This window comes from Falco rusticolus, chromosome 5 (assembly GCF_015220075.1).
Source record: "Falco rusticolus isolate bFalRus1 chromosome 5, bFalRus1.pri, whole genome shotgun sequence".
Taxonomy (NCBI): Eukaryota; Metazoa; Chordata; class Aves; order Falconiformes; family Falconidae; genus Falco; species Falco rusticolus.
Window position 1 is genome coordinate 63152517 of NC_051191.1, and position 27153 is coordinate 63179669.

General features: G+C 41.3%; 2 protein-coding genes across 6 annotated transcripts in view; one reads left to right on the top strand and one right to left on the bottom strand.

The window, feature by feature from the left end:
* KIAA1549 (KIAA1549 ortholog) overlaps positions 1 to 13830 on the top strand; it is a 153023-nt gene extending 139193 nt beyond the window's left edge. For 2 of the 5 annotated variants that reach the window (XM_037389185.1, XM_037389186.1), the window contains 3 exons: positions 2011 to 2156; positions 4007 to 4161; positions 9257 to 13830. In XM_037389185.1, coding sequence (XP_037245082.1) covers positions 2011 to 2156; positions 4007 to 4161; positions 9257 to 9511 — 556 coding nt within the window. In that variant the 3' untranslated portion in view covers positions 9512 to 13830. Of the gene's footprint in view, positions 1 to 2010; positions 2157 to 4006; positions 4162 to 7676; positions 7762 to 9256 lie in introns of all 5 variants that reach the window. The other 3 variants (XR_005104460.1, XR_005104461.1, XM_037389187.1) reach the window with 3 other exon arrangements.
* An 8170-nt stretch (positions 13831 to 22000) lies between these two features.
* Positions 22001 to 27054, bottom strand: TMEM213 (transmembrane protein 213). The gene is made up of 3 exons (XM_037389873.1): positions 26606 to 27054; positions 24250 to 24315; positions 22001 to 22809 (listed from the first exon to the last, which is right to left on the bottom strand). Exons 1-3 carry the CDS (start codon positions 26685 to 26687, stop codon positions 22640 to 22642), a joined length of 318 nt encoding a protein of 105 aa, XP_037245770.1. The 5' UTR covers positions 26688 to 27054; the 3' UTR covers positions 22001 to 22639.
* Between the last annotated feature and the right edge of the window lie 99 nt (positions 27055 to 27153).

Here is a 27153-nt window from a genome sequence, read left to right on the forward strand (position 1 = left end):
CCACTTGATTAAGTGGAGATTAATAATTTTTTTGAACGTGCCAAGATAAATTGAAGGTTGGGTCTCAGTCTGGAAATAGGAAGGAGCACTTGGAACGCCTGTATGATACAGATTCGAGCTATATCCCATTTTCAAACTCCTCTCCAAATTTAAAGAGTAGCTGTATTTGACTATTACAAAGAAGATTGAGAAAAGAAGGTGATGAGTTATTAAAAGTACACCTTACAAGTAAAAACCCATCAGCAATAAAGAATATACTTCCTGTCCTGTGAAAAATTGGCACAAAAATAATATATTTAGGGGGGTAATGTTGAGAAAATATCTTCTTTAGACATCAAAAAAGTGTAGTAATTTTTCAGCTACAGCATTCCAGCTCAGTACTGCAGGCATAAATGGCCAGATGATTACATCCTTTACTGGTTACAGTGATTAACATAACAGAAGGGATGTTGTTAAACATTACCTACCTGTTCAAGCATTTGTTTTAACTAGCTTGTATATCTGGTTGGAAATGTTTTCCTTTGGATCTGCTGACTGGAAAGGTGGTATTATATGTAAGGGAGCTAGGGAAATTTAGCTCTTCCACAATGTGATTGTTGCTGCCTAAACCCCTTACACATCCTCCATTTGATACTGTATGCCAAATAGCTAGTACTTTAATTTACAGTTACTTGTTTGTGCTTTATTAGGCTCTTATTTAGCTTTATTAGGCTATTTATTATTATGTCAACTTTCCTTTCTATCTGGCTGTCATACAGAGCTGGTTAGTTTTCCAAATAAAACATAAATCAAGAGTAGTTTGAATTAGATGCAGTCAAGGAATTTTCCTGTAAAACAAAAGGGTGTAAAATTGAGGTTTTGAGGAATAGGATAGGTTGTGGTCCTTAGCCTAGAAGGGTTTAAATGCCATTGTGGTAAAAAGCATATAAAACTCATCCCCAGTCCTCTGTGTAATTGCATGTGCCTGACTTAGGATGTTTGTCTCACTTTTTGCTTTCTTTATACTCACCAGTGAGAGGCTCCTGCAGAAAACGATTTAGTGAACCTAATCTTTTGGTTTGAATGCCTCTTGAGAAGCATGTCTCTCATCTTTGATCATACCTGGAGTCTGAGAGAGACTAACCCAAGCACCTGAAGTTTGGGCATCCACACCTCCACCATATTGACAGGAATCAATAATCCTTGAAAACTCAGCTGCCATCAGTCTTCTAAAATACCATCTCTCCATGCCAGGCTTAAGATATATTAGTAGGAAGCATAGGAAAAGCAGCATTTCCATCTCTACTCCCGTGTTGTGAAGGAATTACAGGGTTTCTTTTAGAAGTCCCATTACCTTGGCACAATTAACAAAGTTAGATGGATGACAGTTTCTGTTGTTAAGTCTTTACAGTAAATATGTGGCAACAGCTACCAGTGCCAGCCTGAATTACAGGAAATGTTAATTTTAGTATACATTGAATCCCTTCATATGTGCTAATGACAACTTTGAGTAGTTTGATGAATCTTAGAGGAAAGTTTTGAATATTTCCTGAAAAATTATTAGGGTCCTTGTTCATGAAATACGCATGCAATGAAGTTTGTATGATTTGATTTACACCAAAACTGTGTGCCCAGAAACTCTTTGAGTAAGAGTCAGAATTGTTGCTGAGGTAAGCAGCTGCAACACTACTGAAGTCTTATTTTTCTTTTATTTTCTTTTTTTCATTGAAGATATTTTTTTCCTGAAGGGGAAAACAAGATTCATGGCCTTTTTTCTGTGCTTTGAGGAGGCTGCAACATATGAAAAAATGTGTAAAATTTTGTTAGGCTTTCTCCCATTCCTGTGCAGTGCTGCAGTGCAGGCCTTGAAGGAGGAATATATTCCTCAGATGTAATTATTTTCTTGAACCTTTAAGATTAAAATGTGTATTAAGAGGCATCATAAAGAGTTCTTTTATGAGGTACACCTGTGTTACTGTTTCTAATTAGGAAATTCACTTATTGTAATCTTGAGTCCTTACTTTTCCACAGGCAGAACTTTGGGCCAGGCTTTCTTCAACCTGCAGAGTTAATGCATCCAGACCAGCAACCACCTGAGGTTCAGTATTCCTCCAGAGGGATATACTCAGAGGAAATGCCATCAGTGGCACGGCCACGACCAGTTGGAAGCACTGCAGGTACACTTCACTTAAGTTGAATATGCAGTAAAATAACTGATCCTCTTGCGTATCTACTCTTACACTGAGGTCACCATTAAGATGTCATTTTCCTTCAGCTGCTACACTTGAAAGGTGGTCCTTGTCTTCACTGCCAAAAAAAAGTGATCACAAAATGAGGTTAACTTTACATCCCTAGGACCTTGCAGGAAAAGGCAGTGCTTTGCCACCTTTTTAGTATCTTACAAGCATTGGTTATTACACAGCATATTTGCAAAAAAACCCATTCTCTAAAGAATGGAAAATTACTTAATTGTTTTAGAGCATACAGTGTATGCTAACTTTCCACTGCCGAATATTTCTTGTGTGCTAAATGAGCTGAATGCATCCCAAATCAGCCTGCTAAGTAACAATTTTTTTAAATACTTCTATGCATCTTTATGTCTCATTTCTTTTCTGGAAATGTATGCCTGAAAGCAGAATATTTTAGCTTCTGATGGTATTGTCTATTGCTGCTGTCCCCTATGAAATCACCTTCCCTGATTCGGTTGTGAGATAATTTCCATAATGCTAATCAATGCTATCATGAATAAGATTCTAACATCACGTGGCAATTAAGCAGCAAACAGTGATTCTAAGAATAAAAGATTCTATTGTTATGCAAATTCAATAGTTAATTTTCTCCTAGAGAAATTTTTTCTTTCTGGGGAGTTGAAAAAGACTGGAAATATGATCATATACTCATGTCAGAGGCCTAGTTTTGATAGCTGCCATCATCTTCCTGTACATGTTAAATGAATGAGGACGACAGGGATGTAGTGATTGTTGCAGTTTGATGATTATTTTATTGTCTGATTCACACTGTTCTCTAAATGTTTGTGTATATTCTGGCTTAAAGTTTGGAGGCAGTTCAGATGGTTAGTTCCTGCCCTTCAGCATAATTACCTGCAAATACCAAACTTCTCAAATACTGGGATTTTTTGAGAGGAAAATTGGACAGTTGGGGCACTTTCCTTCATGTAAATCACACTGGTTTTGTCTTTTCCTCCCTGTTTTGACATACACACACAGTTGTCTCTTATTTATCTGTGGATTTATTAAATGTATTCCATTTCTAAAGAATAATAAAACATAATAATAACAATAATAATAAAATAAATTGTGTTTTCCTGTGGGAAGAAATTCAGGGAAAAGGAAAGCTGGCATGTTATTACATGTCTCTTGCAATCAATGGTGGTGGCTATCCTTGCATGTGTTTGAAAGCAGTGGGAGGGGAGGGAAGGGAGGAGGTTAGCTTTCAGGCTGAAAGGAGATACAGTGTGTTCTGACCTTCTCATTAGTCAACGACAGCATAGTTTAATATTTAACCACAAAGCAAAGCTGAAAGACCCATATTCTTACATAGTCATGTATTTTATTCTTCTGAGAGATGGAATAGAAAGCAGTCTGGAGAGTTAGGGTCTTGCCAGTGTGATGCAAATAAGGTGTACCACAGGAGCAAATGTCTTCTCTTTGCTGCTGCGTAATTTACATGAAAGCATTGTCAGGGCTTTCGGTAAACGCTGTTTGGAAAGGGCTGGCATGTTTTCGGAATGAAGTGTAGTCCATGTCTGAGATGCATGTATCTCAACCTCTTCTTTCAGTGCAGTGGCAATGAAAAGGATCACACTCCAATGAACTGCAGAAAATTAACTTTTCCTTCCTTATTCTACACTGACAGCCTTCTTTCTGCTGATTTTTTTATTAATTGCACAGAAACAGAGCTCCACTTTCTTCTTGTCTCCTGATCCCAACAAAGTTTTATGTTGTCATTTGTCTGCCCTACAAACTTGACTGTGTATAAAGATGAAAAAACAATATTTGCTTTTAAGGTTCTCAGATACAGCACCTCACTCAGGTGGGAATTGCTAGCAGGATCGGAGGTCAACAAGTGGAGATCCCCTCAGGCAGAGCAGGGCATGGCCAGCCGGGGGGGCCAGGGTGGCCCCAGTACCGTGGAGAGGATGAATATGCTAGGCGAGATGCAGTGAGTACTGTGTTACACATTTGCATAGTTTCTGAAGTAGTGATATGTTCGGGTATTTTTTTTCCTGCATTACTGTTTGGAAATTTTTCCCCCTGGAATACTTTCAGTTGCTTCTCTGACATTCTTTGCTTTGCTCTTCAAACCCTTGTTAGCTCTTCTAACTTTCGCTTGCTGTTCTTTCACCTTTGCTTCTCTCTTAACTGCTTTCTCTCACTTTACCCTAACCTTTTTTTTTTCTCACTTGAGGCCTTCACCCATTAATTGCAGTTCACCCAGTTCTGCTTCTGAGCTCCAGCAGAGGTGGATACTACTTTCCATTTTCTTCTTTGAAATATGCCTCTCTGTATTTTGAGATTGAGTTCATTGTAAGTAGAAAAAAATAAATTGTCCCGGACTACCGTCCTGCTTTGTATGGGTATAGTTCTTTTGTCTTCTGTATGGGTGTTCAACAGCAGAAGTCAGGGCAACGTAATAAGGTACATACTTGCACATAACAGTAGAGGTGTTTCTAAACAAGGTATTTTCCTAGCCTCAATCAACAGGATGTGCTAAATTAATATGGATTCGTTTACCAGTGTTGCCTAGGCAGCCATCGTGCTTTCATGTTCTTGCCAGTGGTGCTTCTAGAGGTTGATGTTTCTGATTCACCCAGATGGTTGAGATTGAACATAGTTTATGGCCTTTCCAGGAAAGATACAGTTGCCTCCTACCAGTCCGTGTTTGATGTACTTGCATCCTGAAGCAGACTGACCCGTGGTAGCTTTACTGTAGTACTCTTGAGGACAACAACTTTATGCTGCTTCTTTTGCTCCTTTGCTTAAACTATCATTTTTCTGGTTTCTTCCTCGAGGGAGGAAGGAAGGGCAGTGTGTGTTCACACTACTTGAAGTTGCTTTGCGGTATTGCATGATCTCAAAATGGCTTTGCAGAAAGGAAATGCAATAGGATGGGCCTTATGTTTAGGTTTTGGTGAAACTGAGCTGCCACCCCTATAAAACTCGAGAGGAGTAGCGTAAAGCTTTTGAGAACTAGGCACACTAGAGACGAACTCTACTGATCCTATTCAAAAACTTTCACTGTCAAAGCCAAAAGATTATTTTGCAAAAAGATGCCTAATTTAACTTGCTCTCTGTGCTTGGAACTGTGGTATTTGAGTAAAAGAACATCATAATTTCAGGGTACATCTAGAAGAGCACTTGCATGAGAGATCTTTGTGTCTCTCCTGTTCCATTTTCAGAGGTTTCTCTAGGTTGCCATTCATTGCCTCTTCTTCTCTTTTGTCTGTCTTTTCTGAAAATTATTTTTCTTTTCTAGATTTGTGGGCCTTTCCCTTTTGGCCCCCAACTGCATGTTCAGCCATTACTTGCTTAATATTTTATTACTTGAATTGCTAACGTATGACTGAAAATTCACTTACGGATCCGTTATCTGAGATGCTGTTCAAAAAGTTGGTTTTGACATCAGTTCCCGCAGAACTTTCGAAGATTCATGGCCCAATACATTATGATTTGGTTGTAGTTTGCACCTTCAGTCACCATTTCAGATGGGTACAGGTCACCTCAATCCAGGTTGAATTCCTTTTAATTAGAGTTTAAACAGTTATTCAGCTTTGACAAACTTTTTGCTCACTGGTTGCTGCAGTTCATATGTTACTGCAATACGATCTTTTTTGATTTGTTGTGGGTTTGTTTTTTTTTTTTTAAAAAGGAAAGGAGGAGGTCATGGACCAAAACTATCTGAGTATGGTGTTATTTAGTTGCAGGAGAGCTCACCTAATGCCTGTACTTTCCTTTTCCTATGAGGAATTCTTTCTTTTTTTGCAAAGGATTATTTCCATTTTTAAAAAAGGGGAAAAAAAAAAGAAAAAAAGCATTATTAGATGAGCCCTAGTCTTACAGTTTTCTGTATTTAAATAATTACCTTCAGAGTTTGGATTCTTTCACTAGGATAGAACTCCAAATTTGTCTTTCCTCCTCTTGGAAAGGAGGTTTTACTTAACAACAGTCATGTTCCTTTATGGTGCACTCTTCAACTGATCCTTTGCAAACAGTCGTACCGTTTCCTCATTGTGAGGAGGTTTCTAAAATTAAGCTCTGCATTTAGGAAGATCAGATCTAGAGCATTCCTCTCAACCCACCAGCTCAAGAGGGATCTGCCCTTTTCCTCGCAGTATCCTCACCTCTCGTTCCTGCAGCCAACTTGATTTTTCCACTGGAATATTACCTCTCACTTGTATCTCCTGACCCAAAGCCAGTGTGCAGGTTACCATCAAGTCACCTTAATTCTCCATCTAGAAGGCCTAGGCAACCAAGATAATTACATCATTTCCTTGGCTGAGACAAAATACAATACTGAGCAAGTGGTCATTTGAGCAGCAGAACAAATGAAGCCTGGTTTCGTACAGATGTGTGTAGTGTCTTTTGTATCTCTACCTCCCTCCACCACCTGGCATCACCTATCCATCTGCACAATCCCCTATACTCTCCACTGTTCTCCCAAGTCTTCTCCAGGCTCTAATGTTTTACCCAAGCCACTCTTACCATTTTACTGTATGTTTTATACTCTGGGTACCCACTGTAGTGTCTCCAAACCATCTTAGTATACTTCAGGTTGTCTCTCATGTCCCTAGCTATCTGCTGTGAGATGCACGACAGTCCAGCCGAGTGCTGCCTAACTTGGCCTTTCTGCCACTCAGAAGCAGATTCAACGGTAACACAAATCAGGTTATTTCTGATTAGCTACCTATGCTTGTGAATTTTATAATCTGTATCTGTTCATACATACACATGTGTATGTGTGTGTGTATATTTACACATCCAATTCAGTTTAAATTTGCCACAGGGTTCAACATTCATTAAATGGAGATTAACAAATTCACAATGTGGTCTTATAAATCTTTATCCCTTAAGAAGGAAGATTCAATAAAGATTTTTGTCAATTCTTTTGTATTGCTGTTAATTATACAGAATTTTCTATATATATATTATTTACAGATGCTATATAAAGCTACATATATAATATTCTATAAGATACCAATGGGTATTTCTGTTACTAAAGAAATCTAATTCTTTTAAAAAACAACCTTTTTACTCCCCTTATTTAGCTGTTGTAGTGTAGTATAGGTTAGATTTCTAACCAAAATGTGGTTTTGAAAGTTCTCAGACTTGTTTAATTCTGGTGTTATATGTGAGATCAGAGAAATACACGCTTTTATTTTTCTGAGATACTTAAGGAAACTTTGATAGCCTTAATGTTAAAAAACAGTCACTGCAGTCATCAGATGTTCCTCTGAACCTAAGAAACCATTCTTACAATGGTAATTCAGTGCAGTGTGAGATAGGAGCTGAATTATGTAATGCATTTTAATGTGAAAGTAACCTGAAAGTAATTTAGGTTGCTGCTAAGACTCATGTCAAGGAATGTTTGCTTTTAATATATTTTTATGTCATCTCTTTTCTATAAACCCACGGAGTACTTGTCAGGTTTGCTAACTCTAGACTGCACATATGAATTAGTTTCAGGTTTCACTGCCGAATGAATAATTCTGAACAATCAAGAGACCCATTCATTCCTTTCTGATACTAAAATCGCCTCTGTTTTGTAAGTAGTAAGACAGGATGTTCCTTGGAAAACCTTCTTTACCTGTCATTCTTCTATCAAAGCCTCCTTTTCCTCCTAATCTCTCTCCCCAAATTAACTGTGTAAATGAGTGCTGTACATGAGCTGTGCAAGAGAGGCAGAATCTACTATTAGTTCTACTTCATACAAAATGGCTTAGATTTTATTCATTTGTATTATGAGAGATGTTAAGGATCATACGCATGCATTTGTGTTCCATACACATGGCTGCCACAGTCACACTAGGTCTCCCTTATCCTTCCCAAGCTCTGCTTTGTAATCCCTCCATTCCCCTCCCCCTCACCCCCAAATCCTCTTCTAGCTGACCTTGCTGTCCTTTCTTACCTCATCAGATTGCTTTCTCTGCTACCACTTAAGGCTTATCCACAGAGAAAGATAGTGATCATTAAATTGTGCTAACTGTGATCTGAACTTGCTGCAGCTAGCTGCTCCTGGTCCCCAGTGCAGACCCTTTGAAAGGGGATTATGCTGCTTTGCTCCCAGTTGTGCATTCAGCAGGGTGTGTTCGAGTCCTTTGTGTCCGGTGTTTTCTTCTGGCTGTCTCTCAGCCTTCAGCAATACGAGGCAAGAGGCAATGCTTGCTTTAGGGGTGTCAGCTGGAATTTAGATTTTCAAAACGTACCTTGTTTGTGTATATACTGGGAGCCAGTGCTGTCACCTGGTGTACTGTAAATCCATGCTTTGTTTTAGTGTAAGCAGATTATTTTTTTTCCAGATAGACAAGCCCATAAACTCAGGTTTCTGTTTTGTTTCTCTCTTGTTTTGTCAGAAAAAGTATGTTACTGAATAAATGCAGAATTAACCCCTTTCTACCCTGAAACAGTGATTGTCCCAAATCTGGGATAGTGTTTCTCAGATAGGTAAAACAGCTGTTGAGTATTGAAAAATCTAATCTTTCCAATTGGAATAACTTTCTCCTGCTGCTGCTTTTGTTGACCATGTTTTCCTGGGCACTGGTCAGTCACAGGGTCCTCAGAAGTGCACTATCTGAACAGGCAAGCCAGGCAGAGAAAGGGAAGGTGAAAGCAGTAGTGTCTTTATTTATAAATATTATGGAGAAATGACAGCTGAGAGTGATTTGCCTGTTGTCTCTTAGGAAGTGATGCAAAGGCAAGGAAAGAGAAGCCTATTCTGCTGACTTCCAGTTCTGTGTTTTTATTCCGGACTTCTGAACCTAAACATACCATAGATTAGAAGGGGGGTCAGACTTCTTAATGGATGCTCAAAGAGATTTTGAAAAATCCCTGAACTTGAGGCAGTCCAGCAATTTTTGTGTACCCTTGTTTTGTGCTCCATAAGAGGAATCACTCATGCATACAACAGAAGAACAGTGGCAGCAGATAGAAGCATCTCCATGTTGCTTTCCCTCTGTTCTTTGCCTTTTTGCTTTCTTGTTTTTTTCTGGGATTATTATGTTTGTTCACAGAGTACAATAATGCTTTCTACCTTTTTCCAGACGCGTATGCCTGGACACCAAGAATATTCCTCCTCACCAGTATTCCAGATGCCGAGGACTTCAGCCAGGCAGCCCTCAGCACCCCCTGCTCAGCTTCCACACAACAGCCTTCAGGGCCAGGGCCTTTGCTACACCACCAGTTCCACTGAGGACCTCCAGCCAGGTCACTCTTCAGCCTCTCTCATCAAAGCAATTAGAGAAGAACTTCTACGACTCTCTCAGAAACAGACAACAGTGCAGAACTTCCATAGTTGATTTAGCATTCCCTTGCAAATCTGCCAGGTATCTGCTTCCTATGGAAGCAAAGACTTAGAGGAAATCAGCAATGTTGTTCTCTCAAAAGAATAAACTTTCACAGCTCTTGTGACAGCACTCTGGAAAATATGAAAAAGGCAGCAAAAATGAGGATAGTAAGGAGAGATGGGGGACAAACAGTGAAAATCATCAGTGTCATCACAAGTAATATTAATTAATCTGCTAATATTACGGTGCTCCTCTTCTCTCCCTACCCTCATTCAACCTAACTCATAAGTAAAATCTTAAGTCAAGATCTCAACTCTCCAGCAACAAAAAAAATCACGGGAACAAACTCCAAGTCTGATAGACTCCTTTTTCTGAGGAAGTAGGTGAAGGTTTGAATAAACCAAGATGACATTTTGCAAGAGATTACAAGTATTCTGATCTCTCCAGTGCTTATGGGGAACTGGTTTGTGTTGTGTTCTGCAAGATTACAAACTGTATCAGCTAGAAGGTGTTGAAGGTGTGATCCTACATATGAATCACTTTGGTTGTCAGAAACAATGGGACTACTTAGAATAAAAGTCTTTATGAGCAGCTTGTAACAAACTGGAACAATAATTGTTACAGCTCTATGCTTCTGAATGGAGCTACCCTCTGCACTCTTCCTTGTTTTCCTTCTGGTGCTGAAGCTTCAAGTGTTCCTTCATCTTCAATGTTTGCAAAGTGAAACATTGGCCTTGTATAACTAAGAAAATATCTGTAGACTCATTCAGGCTGGAAAAACAAAGCAAAGCATCCAAACAGAAAGGGCTTGGTATTTATTTTGTTTTAAAATTATTGAAAACTGGGAGAGAAACACTCAGCCACAGTTGAATTTGGGGAAATACGTATGTGCATCTTTAAAAAATATATTAACCTGCTCTTGCAAGACCAGCGATAGAATATTGCCACTCTGTATTTTGCTTTGTGGACAGAAACCAATCCAGCCTGACTGGTACAGGGTCACCAGCATTACGTTATAAATTGATGTCCTAAATCATTGCTTATGTTTGGATCTGAATAATTTTAGTGAAAGTCAGTGACAGTTTAGAGCATTAACATAGGCTTAGATTTGAGATTTTGAGACAGTTTCTATATTTATATTTGTTTCCACTGTCCCTTTGGACAAAGGGTAAGCATTATCCCCATGGTAAGAATGGTATGTGCCATGGAACTGTTTGTCACTGTTTTTTCCAGAGTTTTAATTTAACATTAGCTATGAATTTACTAATATTTGGCCATTGCATAACTGTAACTGACAATAATACATACAGAAATTTTACTTAAGTCATGATTTGTTGGAGCGTTTTTATTTTCAGATCAGACTGAACTAAAGCTAACAAACTGGCACAGAGATGGAGGGTAAGCTCAATGTTTGTGAGGAGGCTTGGGAGCCTTGCCCTAGAAAAATGAAAAGCAAAACTATTTGGTGCTACAGCGTGGTTATTTCAAACACTAGCAGATGGTAGTGGTAAAAGGTCTGAGAACAGTCGTCCACCAAAGAGATCATTGGGCAGATCTCCGGGGTGGGGTTGCATTTGCCTTGCTTACTGGGATAGGAATGGCATTGGTACAACACAGGTATATAGCACTGGTATGGTGTGGTGGTCTTTGGCTACCAAATCTGTTCCTGGTTCTAGTGCACAGTTCAACAATTGTAACAGGTCTAACTCAGACTGAACTGAAAACAGGTAGGAGGACACCATGGAAGAACCCATGCACCTTGTTCATGAAGTGTGTACATAATACCCATTGCCCAAGCAAAAACTAGGAAGCAACTGACTGCTCACTGATGTGGGGAGAAAAGGTGGTGTGTTTCCCCTCTTCATTAGGAAGCTCAGTTGTTTTTCTGTTTACAAAAGTCTGTAGGAAATGTTTTGAGAAACTTACTATAGTGAAGTAGTCTAATTTTCAGTTCCCTGGCCAATACTTAAATCCTTCATGGGTATACTGGTTGAGGTTTGAATGGAGTCAGAACACCAGCATGGTTGTGAACAGTGGTACCAACCAACAACATAGATTGTTATGTTTGGAATTTTTTAAGCTTTTTATGTGATAATCACTTCTAGAATAAAAATAAAGAAGCATTTATTGTCTGCCAAGTATGTAAACAAGGACGTTGCCAAATACTCCTGCAAAATGTCAGGTTTTGCAGAATCAAGAATGTATCAGGCAATGTTCATTTGGTCTTTTTGACAATGTTGAAAACTGACTGTTCCTAAGCGTTCCCATTGAAACCATCTCTTTCAGAGCCAACATCCTTCTCCTGCTTAATTCTGCAGTGAGGTCAGAGGCCAGCACTTATAATATTAGCATGTTACTGTGACTTCATTTCAAGAAAATGTGGGCTTCTAGAAGTTCATTGTTTGACTGCTGGTCCCAGCTATTTAGAAGGAATATGAAATAAGAGCTTTGAAAATTAGAGGTACTTAAGTAATTTCTCATTCATTTTTGCTAGTGATGGTGATGCTATTGTGATACTCCATCTTTTTATGTTTGGAAAAATAACTTCTTCAGTCCCAAATCTTGTGAAGAATATGGGACACAGGACAAAGACATACTGGTAAATAGAGGAGGCTGTCTGATGTAAAAAAAACCCTCTCTAAAACTGTACAAGTTCATGGAGCAGGACAGTAAAATATAAGGAGTCAGAAAGTTGTGTTTGGAAGTTACTGCCTGATCCACAGGTTCACAGAAAGTGGTATGGCATAGTCTGTATCTTCATAGAGTAAAAAAAGTAATGTAAAAGGCACCAGTTCCAAGGCTGGTCTTAACAAGGGAGACCCACACTTCACTTTCTGCAGCTACAGGAAAAGCTGAGTTTTTCATGTGCTATGAAAGGACTCTGTGGGATGCATGTGCCAAAATGTGTCTTTCCACTAGGGAATTCAGGGGAAAAAGTCTGTGAGTTTCTGCAACCCCATGTGCTTGAGCTCTTTTGCCAGTTTTTTTTTATTGCCCTATTAAAAGGGGGATGGGGAACAACCCACAAACCTTTTTTTCTGAAACTTAAAGTATCCTAAATTTAAGTATCTGTTAAAGAATCTACCAGTTTCTGAAAACACTGATCAGATGGAAGCTGGTACAGGCACAGAAAGCTGTTACCAACAGTTACATCCATTTCCATGACTAAACCATCTGGTTCATGGAATTCTCAGCCTCTTCTCTTCCTTCACAATTTTCCTTGACATTTGTGTTTAGTCTGTGTTTAGTTTGGCATATAGAAGTACTTGGCGAGATGAGAGCTATGTAATTTAGCTTGGTTGGTTTGCTTTTCCTTTTCATGGCCAAGTTGTTGACCTCTAGCCTGATTCTTGGTTATCTTTGGAGCTAAGGGAGACTTTACAATTATTTTTCACGCACTCAGATTGAATGGTGGGGCGTGCCTCAGTACTGTAAAGTATTTTCTACCAGGATGTAACGCATGGTCCTGTCAGTGACAATGGGCATGAGACTCGGAGGAAAACCTTGCCTTTAGGAGTGACTAGCGTAGGTGCTGGACTCACAATGTTAAATATGCACACTTTGAAGCAGTAAGTGGAATTTCACTGACCCTTTGCAATGTACTGTGCTTGCAGTGGTTTGGAACAGGCTTCATGTATAGTGGTTGGAGAGCAGCAGCATTGCACAAGATCTGTATATCACCTCTGCACCCAAATTGGCGAGTAGTTAGCTACGCCAGTGTCATGCACCTTTATGCATGCTCATAAATACATAAATAGATTCATCCTGCAAAAGTGCGTGTTCCTACCATGTGCTGAAGCTAGTGCCTTTAAATCAGACCACTGACAGCAGGGTTACAGCGTTATCTTAGAAAGAGGCTGTTTACAGGGATCGTAACTTCCCAAGAACCAAAACAGCTGATGCTGTTGTGTGTTAACTCACAGCTTGAAAACACCTAAGGAAGGTGGATTACGCACAGAAGCTATTATGTATTCGAGCCCAAGTGAAGTCACCAGTTTTGTGGTGTGGATGGTAGCAAGTAGCTGAACTAACTTTTTAAAATATTTTTTTTAAACTCTTTATCCTCACTACATTCTCCCCTTTTCCAACTTTAACAATTTTTCAGCTCCAGGAAGAAATGGGCATTTCCCATTCCATGCTTTGTCTAGCAGTTCTTTGTTAACAGGTGCCAGTCCTTGAAAAAAAAAAAACCAACCCTATTGTGGCAGAGAGCTTTGAAGTGACAGGATGAAGAACATTTATGACTTTGAGGTGGGAACATGTTGCAGGCCATATTTTTGCAGCAGCAAAGAAATAAATGGATTTAAAAAAAAAAAAACAAACAAAAACCACCTGTTTGGTGTTTTCTGAATATGGACAAAAAGCTGGAAATGGATTAAAACAAAAATGATGAGATGTAATTATCAGAAGGAAAAGGAGAGCAACCAGGACTCCAGGACCACCTGTGACAGTGCACTAAAAAAGAGAAAATCCTGGTGGGGCTCCCCCTACCTCCACTCAAGCTGATTCCATACCACAGCCCCTCTTCTGTGCAGACCTTCACGAATCGCAATGCTCATTTGTACAAGTGAGGAACATCTCTCAGCAGTGAGACTCCCCAAAACAGTTCACCAAGGCGGTAGAGATTCTCCAGGACTGCTTAGATGTGCCTAGAGAAATGCAGCAGCTTTTAAGTGCTTAAATGTGGATATAAAAATCCATTTCCTTTTTGTGGTGGGAATCTTTTCCTGCTTCCTGTTATATTTTATTTTAAAATGGGGGGAAAGCCTTGGGGATGTATCCTGTTGTCACCAGTCTGTTGTCATTCATGTATTCCACTATCTGTACGTCCTAAATACTGAGGAAGCAGAAATTAGGAGTAAAAGTTTTTGGCTGATGAAGATTCTCTGTAATTTTGCAGTATTTTGGTGTGAATGCACTGGAGTGCTGGAAAAGTCTGGTATCGCTTGTATAGTGAGGGTCCCTTGAAATGCAGCTTGTGTCAGAAAGAGGACTGTAAATATTTTCTTCTGTATCTCTGGCACTAATTCAGTGAGGGCAGAACAAGCTCCGCTCATACCAATAGGACTGGTAATTCAGATCCAAATGTTGGTCTACATATTGTCCCTGGTTGCATCTGCATGGCTTCCACTGAAAAACATTTAGTTGTGTGTATAATTTGGGAGGAGAATTTATCCTACAAATTCTTCAGCACAGTTTGGGATGCACTTGGCAAGACGTGTCTAGCTTTGACGTACAAGTCCTAGGGTGAGTTTACTCACCCTGAGAATAAGAAACTTGAAAAGCATAAATCCTGTGGAGTTCCACTGCCTTCGTAAAGAGACACTTCCGGAGTAGAGCTGCAGTAGTGTGAATCCCACTGAAGACTGATAGATGATAAAAAAAAGTTACATTAGTACTAGAAAAATACACATTTCTTTGCACTTCATAGTTTGTAGAGCTGGAATGTTTTGTCTTGATTTCATGTTACTTTTTCTTGATACTCTTTACACTTAAAGTATGTATTTTCCTTTGTAATGGCCACTCCTGTTTAGTTTTGAGTAGTTCTTACTCCATAACTGGAATTTATGTTTAGGCTGTTACATCTTGCCTTAATCAGAATAAAATGTTGGCACATTTGAACAGAATGCTCTGATGAGTCTTTTGAAATGAATGCTAAACCCCCACGGATCCCTGACGTGATGGTTTTCAGGTTCACTTACAGTAATCCTCTTATTGCCACATGCAAAGCAGGCGAAGGAAATGTGAATTAAGGGAGTAGAAAAGAGACTGAAAGATGAAAATTATTGTTTTGCATTTCCAATTATATTCTAACGTACACACTTCTTAAGAGCTCTGTCATGTTTCCATGAAAACTTCTCTAAGATTTCCACCCCAAGGCTTCTCGGAAGTTGTTTTTCTCATCCAGGCTGTTTGAATGTTTTGGTGCTGTGCATGATTTAAAAGTGGGAGCTGGATATTGTCTCGTGTTTCAGGAAGAAATGCTTATATTCAAGGAAAATTAATGCAGTGTTGTGTTTGGCAATGTGCTGCGCTCTTTTGGTCCTGAAATGCTGATCTGAAAGAAACTTGACTAAAGAAGTAGGAATTTAAAAACTACTGCAATGATAAAAGCTTCCTGATATTTTATTTTTGGACTTAAGGAAGCAGGAGAAAGAATTGTAGATTAGCCACTATTAGTAGTACTTCAGCAGAGTTGTTAAATATGAAGTTGTTGAAATTTGGCACAATACAGGCGATCTGGGCATCCACCATCTCATGAACTGATAACCAGATTTGTTGGTCCACGCTATTTGTGGATAAAATGGTTTCAGGTAAGGTGCCTTGCATTTTGTGTGGAGTAATTCCTGTCAAGCATTTCCATGGATGAGAAATTGATCCTTATAATCGTTGATCCTTATGATAGCTTCTGTCTTCAGGCTTGATGATGGCAGCTTTAAACAAGAACACTTCAGAAATTCAAGATGAGAAATGAGGAATCTCCTGTTTAGGGAATTTGTAGATGAGTGGTCACGTATTTATGTTATTGCTGCATCTTCCTATACTTTGCTGCCACGTGGAAGAAAATCTGATAGGGCGCTGGAAACTCCATTTTTGCTTTTGCAGAGTAGAACTGCAAAGAAGTCAAGAGAAGTTGTCACTTCCAGCAGCCAGCATCACCGATGCAATACTGCCTACAATCTTACTTCTGCCTGGGAGCAGAGAGCAGTGTTTCCCACAGCTTTGCACTGAAGCAGCACTCAGCGCTAGTGCCAACGAGAATTATTTATTCTTCTTTATTTAAGGATAAACTAGTGTCCCTTACCTAACGTTATCACGTGCCTGTAGGAGATGTTAGTGTAGCTCAGCTAAAGCATGGTGATTCCCTCATATATTTGAGGCCAGAGAGTTGCCACATTAGAACTGAATTTTGTTGGACTGATCTGGTTTAAATACACAGTATGTAGAAATGCCATGAAGGAGAAACAGTCTAGCAGAGATCGCTTTGCAGGTGTCTCCCTTCTCTTCCCCCATTTAGACGAAGCAGACAGAGCTGTAGAGGACCTGAAGAAGTACTGTAACTTTTGTTCCAGAAGGTAACACTGAAAATCTAATTTGGCTTCATATTTAATCATGTGATCTGGAAACTACAAGCTAAGAAAGGTGGTTTGGGTTCTCCCAGTGACTCGCCAGCTGCAGCTCTATATTGTTTATTCTTTATTAGATAAATCAAAGAGACTGGGAAAGCCACTGACAGGGCATTAATAAAAAGAACTTGGTGAAGAGAAGCCATCAGAAAAGAGGCAGAGCTTACAGAAATGCAATCAACTGGAGGTCGATTTGGTTTCCAGTTCTCCACTGGAAAGGAAAGAGAAGGAAAGGACAAGGCAGGTCTTCTGCGTTGTTGCAATCAATGTTGGGCACACCTGTGGGCAGGGAATGAAGGGAAGAAGCACAGTGTATTGAGTAAATAGCAACTAATAAAGGTAAAGCAGAAATGGGTAAATGGAAGGTACAGCCACCAAAGAACACAGAGGCAGCAGAAAGTTTAGCTAGGACTTGGGGATTAGGGAAATGTCTTCTATATGCTTGCCTTGAGAAGTAAAGCCACTCATATGGCATAGTTGAAGGCTGACACACTGTTTAAGTTGGTGCACAAACTCAGTAGTGAAGATGTGAAATTTATGGAAAATGAGATTAATAGGAGAGAGAAGGGTGGGAGGAAACTGGAACAGTTGTAATTACAAGGGAAAAGTTGAAAAGAAAAAGTCATAGGAGGGTATTATTGCATGAAACTATCTGCAGTCCTCCAGGGATTAATTTCAAAATGCCAGGGGGAATAGCTGCTGCAAGAGAGCTCAGTTCTGTATCAAAAGGGTGCTGTGTTTCACCTGTGAACTGGGCAGGGGATGGGGAAGGGAGGATTGCGGAGGGCAGTGTGGTTTTTATCTTCTTTCCCAAACACCTGCCCCTGGGAGGCAGAACTGGACTAGAGGGACCTTTGCTCCCACCTTGCTGTTGCAACAACATGAGAAAGGTCTGTACACCCTGTGGCATCTTCATCCAAATTAGGTTATAAATTGCCCCAGGCTCTTTTGGTTCCCTCAAGCGGCAAAACAAATTGTGGTGGGGACCTTTGGAGAGACACAGAAATGGAGGGATTTGGGGCTGATGCAACGTAAATGGCGTTTAGTTCATGCTGTCCCCAAAACGTGTGTCTGGAGGTTTGAACATGGAAGACGTGACTTTACCACATGTAGTGGCAGGGGGAGAAAAGGTAGATTTTTGCAGTTAGCTTAGTTCTTTAGCTCTTAGAGCGAAGGGTGCTATGACAAGCAGGGTGTGGGGTTTGGAACAGAGCTTTGTTTGCTGGTCACTGAGACTGGACGCTTTTCCCCTGTGACTGCAGAGAGGCTTTCTTTCTAGAGGGAGAAGTCAGTTCTAGGGGAGTTATATGTCAGCATAAAACTGACATAGGAGCCCATAAATCATTATTTCTGATAGGCAAGCAAAATGGTTAACTGAATGTGCCTCTAGATTTCACATTGTCAGATTGGACAGGAAAAGTCTTCATGTCTCATAGAGTCATGGTTTATCCAAGCTGTTTGCAGACTTGGGAGACAATACTGCATTGTTTATCCTGTGTTTATTTCCAGGAGGCTATTACAAAAAAGACTTGGAAATAAGCTCTTTAAAAAAAATGCATATTTGATTCTGGAACAGAAACCTACAGCCAGGTTTGAATTCTACCATAGACGCTGATATCACAAAATTAGCAGGATCTGAAGCATATGGATGAGAGAGGGTGATTGCTTCCCAAGAATGCTTGTATTTCATTCCTTGGCTGCAATTAATTACAGTAATTTTTTGAAATCCTGGGGTTTGTAATGGCTTTATCAAAATTCCTACGGAGTCCCAGTACAGAGCACCTTTTCTTATGAATTTAACCTCTGTCTTTTCTCTGTGTGTTTCATGCAAGTAGGAAGCTCTGATGCTTGCCAGTTCTCATCCCTCTAGTGATTTTGCAAAGTGTAATCATTGTAAAGTGCAATTGCTTAATATGTAGCTCATTCACTAAAACCCCAAGGATAAAGGAAGTGAGTAATGTGAATCATTACCAGAGCATTGGTGTCTAAAAAGATGAAGAGTCATGCATCAAGTACCAATCCATTTAGTCTTGAGTTAGGAATTAAAAAAAAAAACAAACACTAGGCAGATGTGAGCGATATTATCTTCAGGCAAATTAAAGGAGTTGTCCTGGAATGCTGTGCTGCTGCTAATGTTTTTCTTTTTTGGCATTAGGAGTGCTGATCAGTTCCGTATCCCTACTGCTCTGTCAGAGATGCTTGTAGACCAGCAGCTTTCCCAGGTGCCATCTGCATCTCTCTTTCGTTTCCAGGCACTATATACCTTCATGCCACAGCCATCCAGGTTTTGACTTTTTTTTTTTTTTTTTTTTTTGCTTTGCTTTGTACTCAATCATATGAGCTGGAATAGATTTCTTTTCTTCCCTGGAATGAGATGGAGCTTTTTGGTCCAAGGACTTAGAATTAGGTTGGATGGATAATGTACTATAAATGACTGGACTGTTAACATTTCTATTGTTCTGAGAGAGTAGTTTTCAGCTTAATAGGTGACATAAGCTATCATTCTATTTTTTACATGTTTTGGCATGTATGAGAGCCTAAACCAGCTTAGTGCTACAGCGTGACATTCATTGTATGTAGCTGAAGGGGCATCAAGGTTTAACACAGGTGAAATAATTATGCACCTTGATAAATCAGGAGTTATGTTTTGCTTCCAAGGTTTCCTGTGGGAACAAAAATGACAGGCTTCCTGAATTACAATGAAAAAACCCCAGACAAAGAAACATGGCATGTGCTGGATGTATGTGTAGCTCCCTTGAAGTCAACAGGACTTGGGCACGATTATACTAGTTGGGGATCTGCTATTAGAGATATTATAATGTCAGTGATATTATTAGGAATATGAAATAGTAGACAATACATGAGTACCCCACTCCGTGACTTTGCTTGTGGACCACATTTATAAGGCATTGTACCGGAACCTCACCTTTAATTTGTGCTTCAAAACCAGACCACAGCCTTGTAATGTGGTTTGATAACTCTTAAAATAGGTGTTATAACCACAGGCTGTGTTACTGTGTATTTCCTAGCTAAAAACATTCTGGGAAATGCAACAGTGGACCACAGATAATCTTTAGATTATATGTATTGTAAATCAGGTACGTATAATCCATTTCTTCATACTAATTTTTGTCTTTAAATCAATTTTGCAAGTCTTTTGAATGCAACTTTTTTATTATGCACTTCTGTAACTATTAACAAGCCCCTGAAACACAGACAACGCCATCAGGGCTTTTCTCTTCCTTTTGCATGGTGCTTTCATTGCTTTGCATTGTACTTGTGATTGTCTGCCATGCCTAGGATCAGTACAACACATAGCATGTGCCTCGGAGAGTCTGTTTAATATTTTAATTTTTTGTACTGTGTTGTATAGGAACAGACAGGATGTTTACATTGGGTAGCCTTTGAGCTTTTGGGGTGGCACCACTTTGTTTAGGGATCCTGAACACACTGGAAGCAGTAATATGTTCATGGAATTCAGTACAGGACTACATTTTTCTAAATGCCCCAGTCCATTTCATAGGAAGTCAAATGACTTGAAAAGAAGCTATAAATCAAACCTGGCAGTGTCAGATGTCAAAGTAGGTGATGCAGTAAAGCAACAGATCTTGTATTTAGATCAGAGTCGCTGGTCTAGAAAAAGCATACGTGTCACAGCAGTAATGACTTATAAGATACCCATTTGTGTACCTGATATTGGTGACACTTGGGTATCACCCTTGAACATAGGTATACAAAATCCTTGGGAGCATTACATTATGTTAAAAACTGGGGGGGAGTTCTTTTTTTCCACAGTTTGGCTGAGCTGGGAATTCTCAACAGAAGCTGTGAGAAAGAAAACTTGAGATTTGTCTACTGCATTCCTTGAAGGTAGCTGCACACAAGCAATCTGTTTTGGAGAGTGTGTAAAACAAACAAGCTGTGCTTTTAAAGGCAGGCTTTAGGAAGACCCCCAGAATTGCCCAGCTGTTTTGAAGCTAGTTTGTGCGTGTTGTGCTGGGCGATAGGACATCTAGAACTTGCATCATGCACCTAACTCTTCAGACTGGAATAGATTTACTTCTGTGACTGGCTGCATCCATATGCTCATAGCCCTAACCAAGGAAATGCAAAAGCTATGAAACACATCCCCTCAATGGTGTAAACCAGTGGCATATCCACCAGGGATTTCTGTGTTCCCATCCAGGAGAATGATCTCCGTAAGACCGGAGAACTGTAGGAAGAGCTCTGCAGAAGGTAGACACTAAGAAGATTTTTTCACAGTATCTTATCTTATTGCTTTCAGGCCAATGCACATTTTCCACTATTAAAACTAATATTTGTAGGTAGAAGATTTGTTGTACATTGGTGACTGTAGTAGTTATTAACTGTCAACGCAATTCTTCAGTCAACACCAACAGTAAGATGTAGAGTCCTTTGTTTCTGTAAGTTTGTACAAATATGAGTTGGGTTTTTTTGTGGGAAGAAGTAGTTGTCTGGTCCAACATGGAGATTTGTCTTACTAAAATTAGTTTGGATTGTTGTATGTTGAAATGTTGAAATTTTTTTATTAATTGAGCAATTCTTTGTGATCATCTACTACTAGTAGTATGGTGCATGTAAAAAGGAAAACAAACCAAACAAAACAGTTTAAAAAGGCACAAAAGAATTAACCCCTTCCCTTTCAAAACTTTCTTTCCTGATGCTGGCATCTCTGCTCAGCATTTCACTTCAGAAGACATTTTGTGTTAAGTGATACTAACAGAGAAGGATGCCTCTTCCTCGGTGTCTGATGTACCCATTCCTGTTGGTGGTGGATATTTGATATGGGACGACTGCCCATCGCTCTGAAATGGCAGAGTTGTCCTGACCGAAGTGTCCAGGATGCCAGAATCAATCTGAAGAATCTTAAACTAATTTGTATCTTTTCTAACTGGAAAAGTTACGCCTTGATAAGGTGAAGGGAGGTTTTAATGATATTTAGATTTTAGACAAAAATCTTCAATAGAGCTTTCTTTGGTTAAAAGTAATTTTGTTTCGTTCCAGTTGGTCTCTAAGAGGTTTGCTAATCCTGGATATGTCTAGATGGGTTTAATGCTGATTTATTGTTTTAATAATGGATAGGAATCAAACTGGTGCAACTGCCCCAAACCAGACAGTTTGACTGCACTGAGGCAAACCCTCCTGCATTAATATTTCTTGTTAGAATCATGCTTCTAAAAATTTGAGTTGAGTAACTGCTTACCAGTATAAGCTTTGTCAGTATAAACCAGTTAGTGAGAATCTTTCCATAAATAAGAATATTTATTATGATCTTGCATAAATAGGAACAGTTTTGTGCATGGGCTTGCCGCAGTTCAGCTTGGCTTAGTTACTCAGGCAGTTGCAAGCTGGATAAATACAACCAATGTTTAATTCCTATGAAACAGTTCACACACAAACTGCACTGGAAAAACTAGTTTTAATTTTAAACCAGCCCGAACAATCCTTAAGTTTCCATAACAGAGTTTTCACTGGTATCAGTTAATAGACTTCAAAATCCCGCAGGTGAGTGTGCAGGACTCGGGGTAATCAAGTGAGTTACATCAGCTTACTGGTGTAACCAGCCTGTAGCTTAGTAATGGATCTGGTAACATCGATGCTCCAGAAAATAACTTTATTTGCCCACTTTCTGTTTCAAAATCAAAGGTTATGTACGGGTTGTCTTAAGGCAATATGCTATAGACTGGTAACTGGTCCTTCAGCATCTGATCACTGCTGGCTCGCTCACAGCAAGCACGAAAGGGCTCGGGGGAGAGGTGTTCTGTGCACTGTGGGACGTACATGGGGACTTGCCTGCTCCACACCTTGCCTGGCAGCTCTGACCTGCCAGGGAGGATAAAGCCCCAGCAGGTGCCCTGCTTAGATCCAGCCTTTTTTGGCTGAAGATACTTTTGCTTTCTATTTTGTTTCTTAGGAAGTGATCGAAATGCTTTGTCACTCTGTCTGCACCTCACTGCTCCTGGGTGCTGCTGCTTGCTGGCTTGCCTCTGCTTCAGGCCACCAAATATTTGGGTTCGTCAGGCCGGAGTTTCATGACCTTGTCCACACAGAGCAGGATGAGAGTCAGAAACCAGAGGCTCCAGCCGACGGCCGCCGCGATCCATCCATAATCATCCATGCCTGTCGGGCAGCACATGGCCACTTGTGTGCAGAAGTTCACGTCTGGTGGAGAAGAAACAAAGTGAGTTCATGGGAGGCTAAGTATGTAACAAGTTTCCTTTGCTAGAAGGCAGATGAGACAGTGACTCCACTGTCTGTCCTGTGGCCTGTCACTCTGCCTTGGCATCTTTCCCCTAAGCCTGGCTGTTAACCCGGGGGACAACAATGTTCAGCTTCATCTGTGTGTCTTCAAGACTCTGTCATCCCTGTCTGGCCAAACGCCTGAGCTGCCTCTCTTACCACTGTGCCCACCATTACGGAAATCTTTTAAAACACCTACTTAGCATCTCCTCAGTTGGTTTTAGGAATGGTATATGATAGAAATAGGTAGGTAAAATTAAAAATAAACCCAGGATAGAGAAACTTTCATGTGAGAGAGTAAGAGGATCTCTAGCAGAGACACCTTCAGCAGGATCTCCAGTAGTTCAGATACGCAATACCTCTGCTTGCAATAAGAAGCAGTGGCTGCTTTCTGCTGGGATGTTAACTGTGACTTGCATGTAACAACTGCAAAAGACACCACCAGTGGGGGATCCCTGGTTTACGCATTTAAAAATGAAAAAAAATGTAACAATTCCATGTATTTTTTCCTGCACTTTTTACATCGTCCTTTTGTTTAAATCAGTCCAATTTCCTAGAGTCAGTTAAGAAATATATCATCAGTTGATTGATTTATGCTGTTATTTAAAGGCACCTGCTGTACTTTTTCCATTACAAGGGTACAGTGGAGATACCCAGCTCTGCATCCTGGGCAGTAATGTGGAAATATCAAAGGGAGGCTGGAGGACCATGGTATCTTGCTCCCTTGGCCTGGAATAGAAGCTGAGGGTGAGACCCCAGTACCCAGGAGAGCCGAGTCAGCCGGAACCACCTTGCAGCTACATGCATTGTGTGTTGATGCACATGAGGCTTGTCAGCTGTGAAAAGCGAATGCCTCCTGAGCTTGGCACGGGGCAGCCAACCTCTTGCACATTTCCAGGGAAAAGGTAAGTGCATGCTTTGAAGCAGCATACAACTATTGGTATATGTACTATATTTTCGGAAATGCAAGACTGGGGGGGTATCTGACGTGTGGGACAGAGGATGACTCTGGGAGGACGGGCAGGATCTCAGTTTGCCTGGGACTGGCTGTTCGGCGAAGAGCTGGTAGGGTGGGGGTAAGAAGGCCCTCTAGGGAATCCACATTGTGCCTAGAGGCAGGCAGTCGGGCAGGGAGCTTTAGGATGCATAAATTAGCTATGAATTAGTCTGTTCAAAGCCGAATGTAACTAAGATATTATTCTGGACATGCCAATGGAGGAACCTTAGAAATGCATCCTGGAGTTTCATCCGCAATGGTAGCCATAACAACAGCTAAAATACTTTTCCCCGACAGCCTTCTAGTCACCTGTGTAGCCTCATCACGGGGCTTTGTCATGGTAGTAATGATTTAAGAAGACTTACTAAAGCATGGTGCTTCGTACTCAGTTGTGAGCATGGAGCTTGTTGAAACATTGGAGATGTCTTCAGCTGCCAGAAGGAAAGCACAAGGGGAAAAGGCAAATTGGATTAGAAAAGCAATACTGGGCATCAAGCATGGAAATCTGAAAGCCATTGCCCTGCAGAGATCTGTAGGATGGAAACAACTTGGAGAAAAAAAGTTTCTGCCCTTAAACATTGCTGCATCAGGTTGTGCTTTCTCATCCTGCCACTGTCAACACAGGCTCTAGACAGACCTGCTCTAGCAGCAGCCATCAGGAGCAGCTGAATCACTGTGCCTCTGCCTGAGTATGACCCTGGTGAGCCATTTACACAGAGTTCAAATCAACCATTGTCCTTTCCCAGGCTACAAGAGAAGAATGAGCAAGGACTGAAATGAGAGCGAGCATTCAGTGGCATGGGGACATCCATAATCAGCGAGCTGTACATTACCTCCTTTTGCCTGTAGAAAAATCCCAGTAACTCCAGAGTGCAAAGGAGTCTGGAAGAGCTGAGGGCTGAGCCCATCCATGCAAAGCCTCAGCAGATCCACAACAGCCTCAATGGGAAGCTTTGGCTTTGCTGTAGTTCAGGCACAGCTGTGTCTGAAACCGTTCTGGCTGGGCTCCAGTTCAGGCCAGCACGATAGCCAGCTCAGGTTGGAAAATACAATATACAGAAAAATGTAAGGGGGGGGGGGGGGAGGAGTGGGACAGGGGCTTCACTGAAGGTTTTGCTTCTTTATTCTGCTTCCTACCCAGGATAAGACCACACATGCATGCTGGCACAGCTCTGTGACTGGTCTCCAGCCCTCCAAATGTGTATGTGGTGTCACAAGGCAAAACCCCCTCAGACCTCCTAATACCCGCCTTGCCCCTCAGCTTCAGCATGCACCTTGCAGCACTGCGGGATCGGATGCAAGGACAGCTGCAGGACAACTGCGTGGGGAAAGCACAAGCTGCTGTGGTCCCTGGGCATTAACAGTGGCCTGTCCCCTGCTGCAGAAGGAAGGGAGTCAAGTATCTCCTCCTGTGCCACTATGAGCAGTACAGTTGAAGTTCAGCCGGGTGAAGTATTCCCTGCAGAGACACATGAAAAGCAACTGGAGAGGCTACAGGAGTAAGGGCCCCTGCTGCATGCAGGTGGAGGGGCTCCAATGTGCTGCTTCTCCAAAGACCAAGCAGAAGGCGAGAGAATAATTTCCAGTCAGACCATCACTCAGCTGATAATTTGGAGGGTGATAGACAGAAAAAATAAGTTCAGCTTGATTTGACTGAAGACTTCAAAATAATGGCCCAGGTTTAGTTTCAGTTCAGAAAAACAAACCAGAACAAGACCTTTGACCAAACCTTTCCTTTGGGTTTGGTATTTTCCAAGTAACAGCAAGTAAATTGAGATTATCTCTCAGGAGATGTCCCTCTTGGGGTCACCCGCTGTTGCCCAGCTTTTCATTTTGAGCAGACCCGCCATCAGCAAGACCAGAGCTTTCCTTAGGCTGCTGCCACACTGCGAGGGGGTCCCCAGGCAGCCTGCTCCAGAGAAGGGTCTGACTACTCCCCATCCCTCTTTCTGAGTCCACTAGGACTTGCTGAATGACCTCGGCCAAGCCCATCATTTTTCTCGGTTAATAAGTACCTCATGGGAGCGCTGGGAAGAATCGTTAAAAGCTGTGTATGACCTGCGGAAGGAAGCGCTGCAGAATGCTGAGTGTTGGTTCGTGTTGATAGACTTTGCAGCCCAAACAACAGGCTGTCAAAGCTAACCCATCTTCAAACATCTGGCAGGTCTCACCTGGTGCTGATCTACAAATGCAGGCAGTAGCCTGGTGGGAAAGGAGCAGCTCCCAGATCTCATTTACGTTTTGTTTTTAGGCACCTTCTACAATTAAGGGGGCACCGAAGCCAGGTTTCCTGCAAAAAGCACCTAATAAGAGCTAAACTGGACTGCAGGGAGCCTCTTGAGTGGCATTTCAAACGGCCTCTCGCTTCAGCAAGCACGGGAAGGCCCAGTAACGGTGGTCCCCTATCTCCCTGCCATTCAGCGGAGCAACCTGCAGCTCAGTCGCATTTACAGTGGATCTGTAAACAGCTGGCAAGAGCACATCTCTTCAGAAAGATGATGTGATCAGTCACATCCAGTAATTCTCATTAACATTAATCTTTACACTTTTTTAGATGAGAGAAGGTAGTCACCTTATTTAAAAAAAAACCAAAAACCAAAAAACAAACAAAAAACCAAAAAAAACCCCAAATTGCTGTCAGCAGCCGATATATTTAGGTATTGAGAGGCATTGGGGGTAAAGGCAGGGTGTAGAAACTGGAGCAGAAAAGAAGAGAAATACCTGCTGTGCAAGGATACCAGAGCACGGTGGTGAAGAGGAGCGCAGCGAAGGCTGCCCAGGGCTCGCGGGGGAAGCGCTGCATGCCGGGGGTCCGCTCCGGCTGCACAGACCCTGTCGCTGGCAGCTCCGGTTCAGCAGATCCTCACTGAAGCTCAGAGAGCTGGTGTGCGGGGCAGAGGGTGGAGCGAAGGAGCTCCCTGCTGCCAGGACACCTTGAACTTTCCTGCCACAACCGGGTGGAGGAAGAGAAGGGCTCTGACCAAAACAGCTCCAGCAGGAGGTGGATGCCAGCACTGAGGCAGGCAGAAGGGCCCCTGAAGGTCAAGCCTGAAGGTTTTTCCCCAGGATCCACTGCAGCTGGAGGGAGGAAAAGCCTCCAAAGCCAGCGGGGTCCCAGGCAGCTTCTGTCTTCCAAATCTCCTTTTGATCCTGCAAAGCTGGTCTAATAGAGCTGGAAAGGGGTAGAGGATCAGGGTAGAGAATTTGTCTCCCTGTTTGGCTTTGATTTTGCATGTTTGTTGGCTTGACCTCCCCCAAAACTGCCCAGT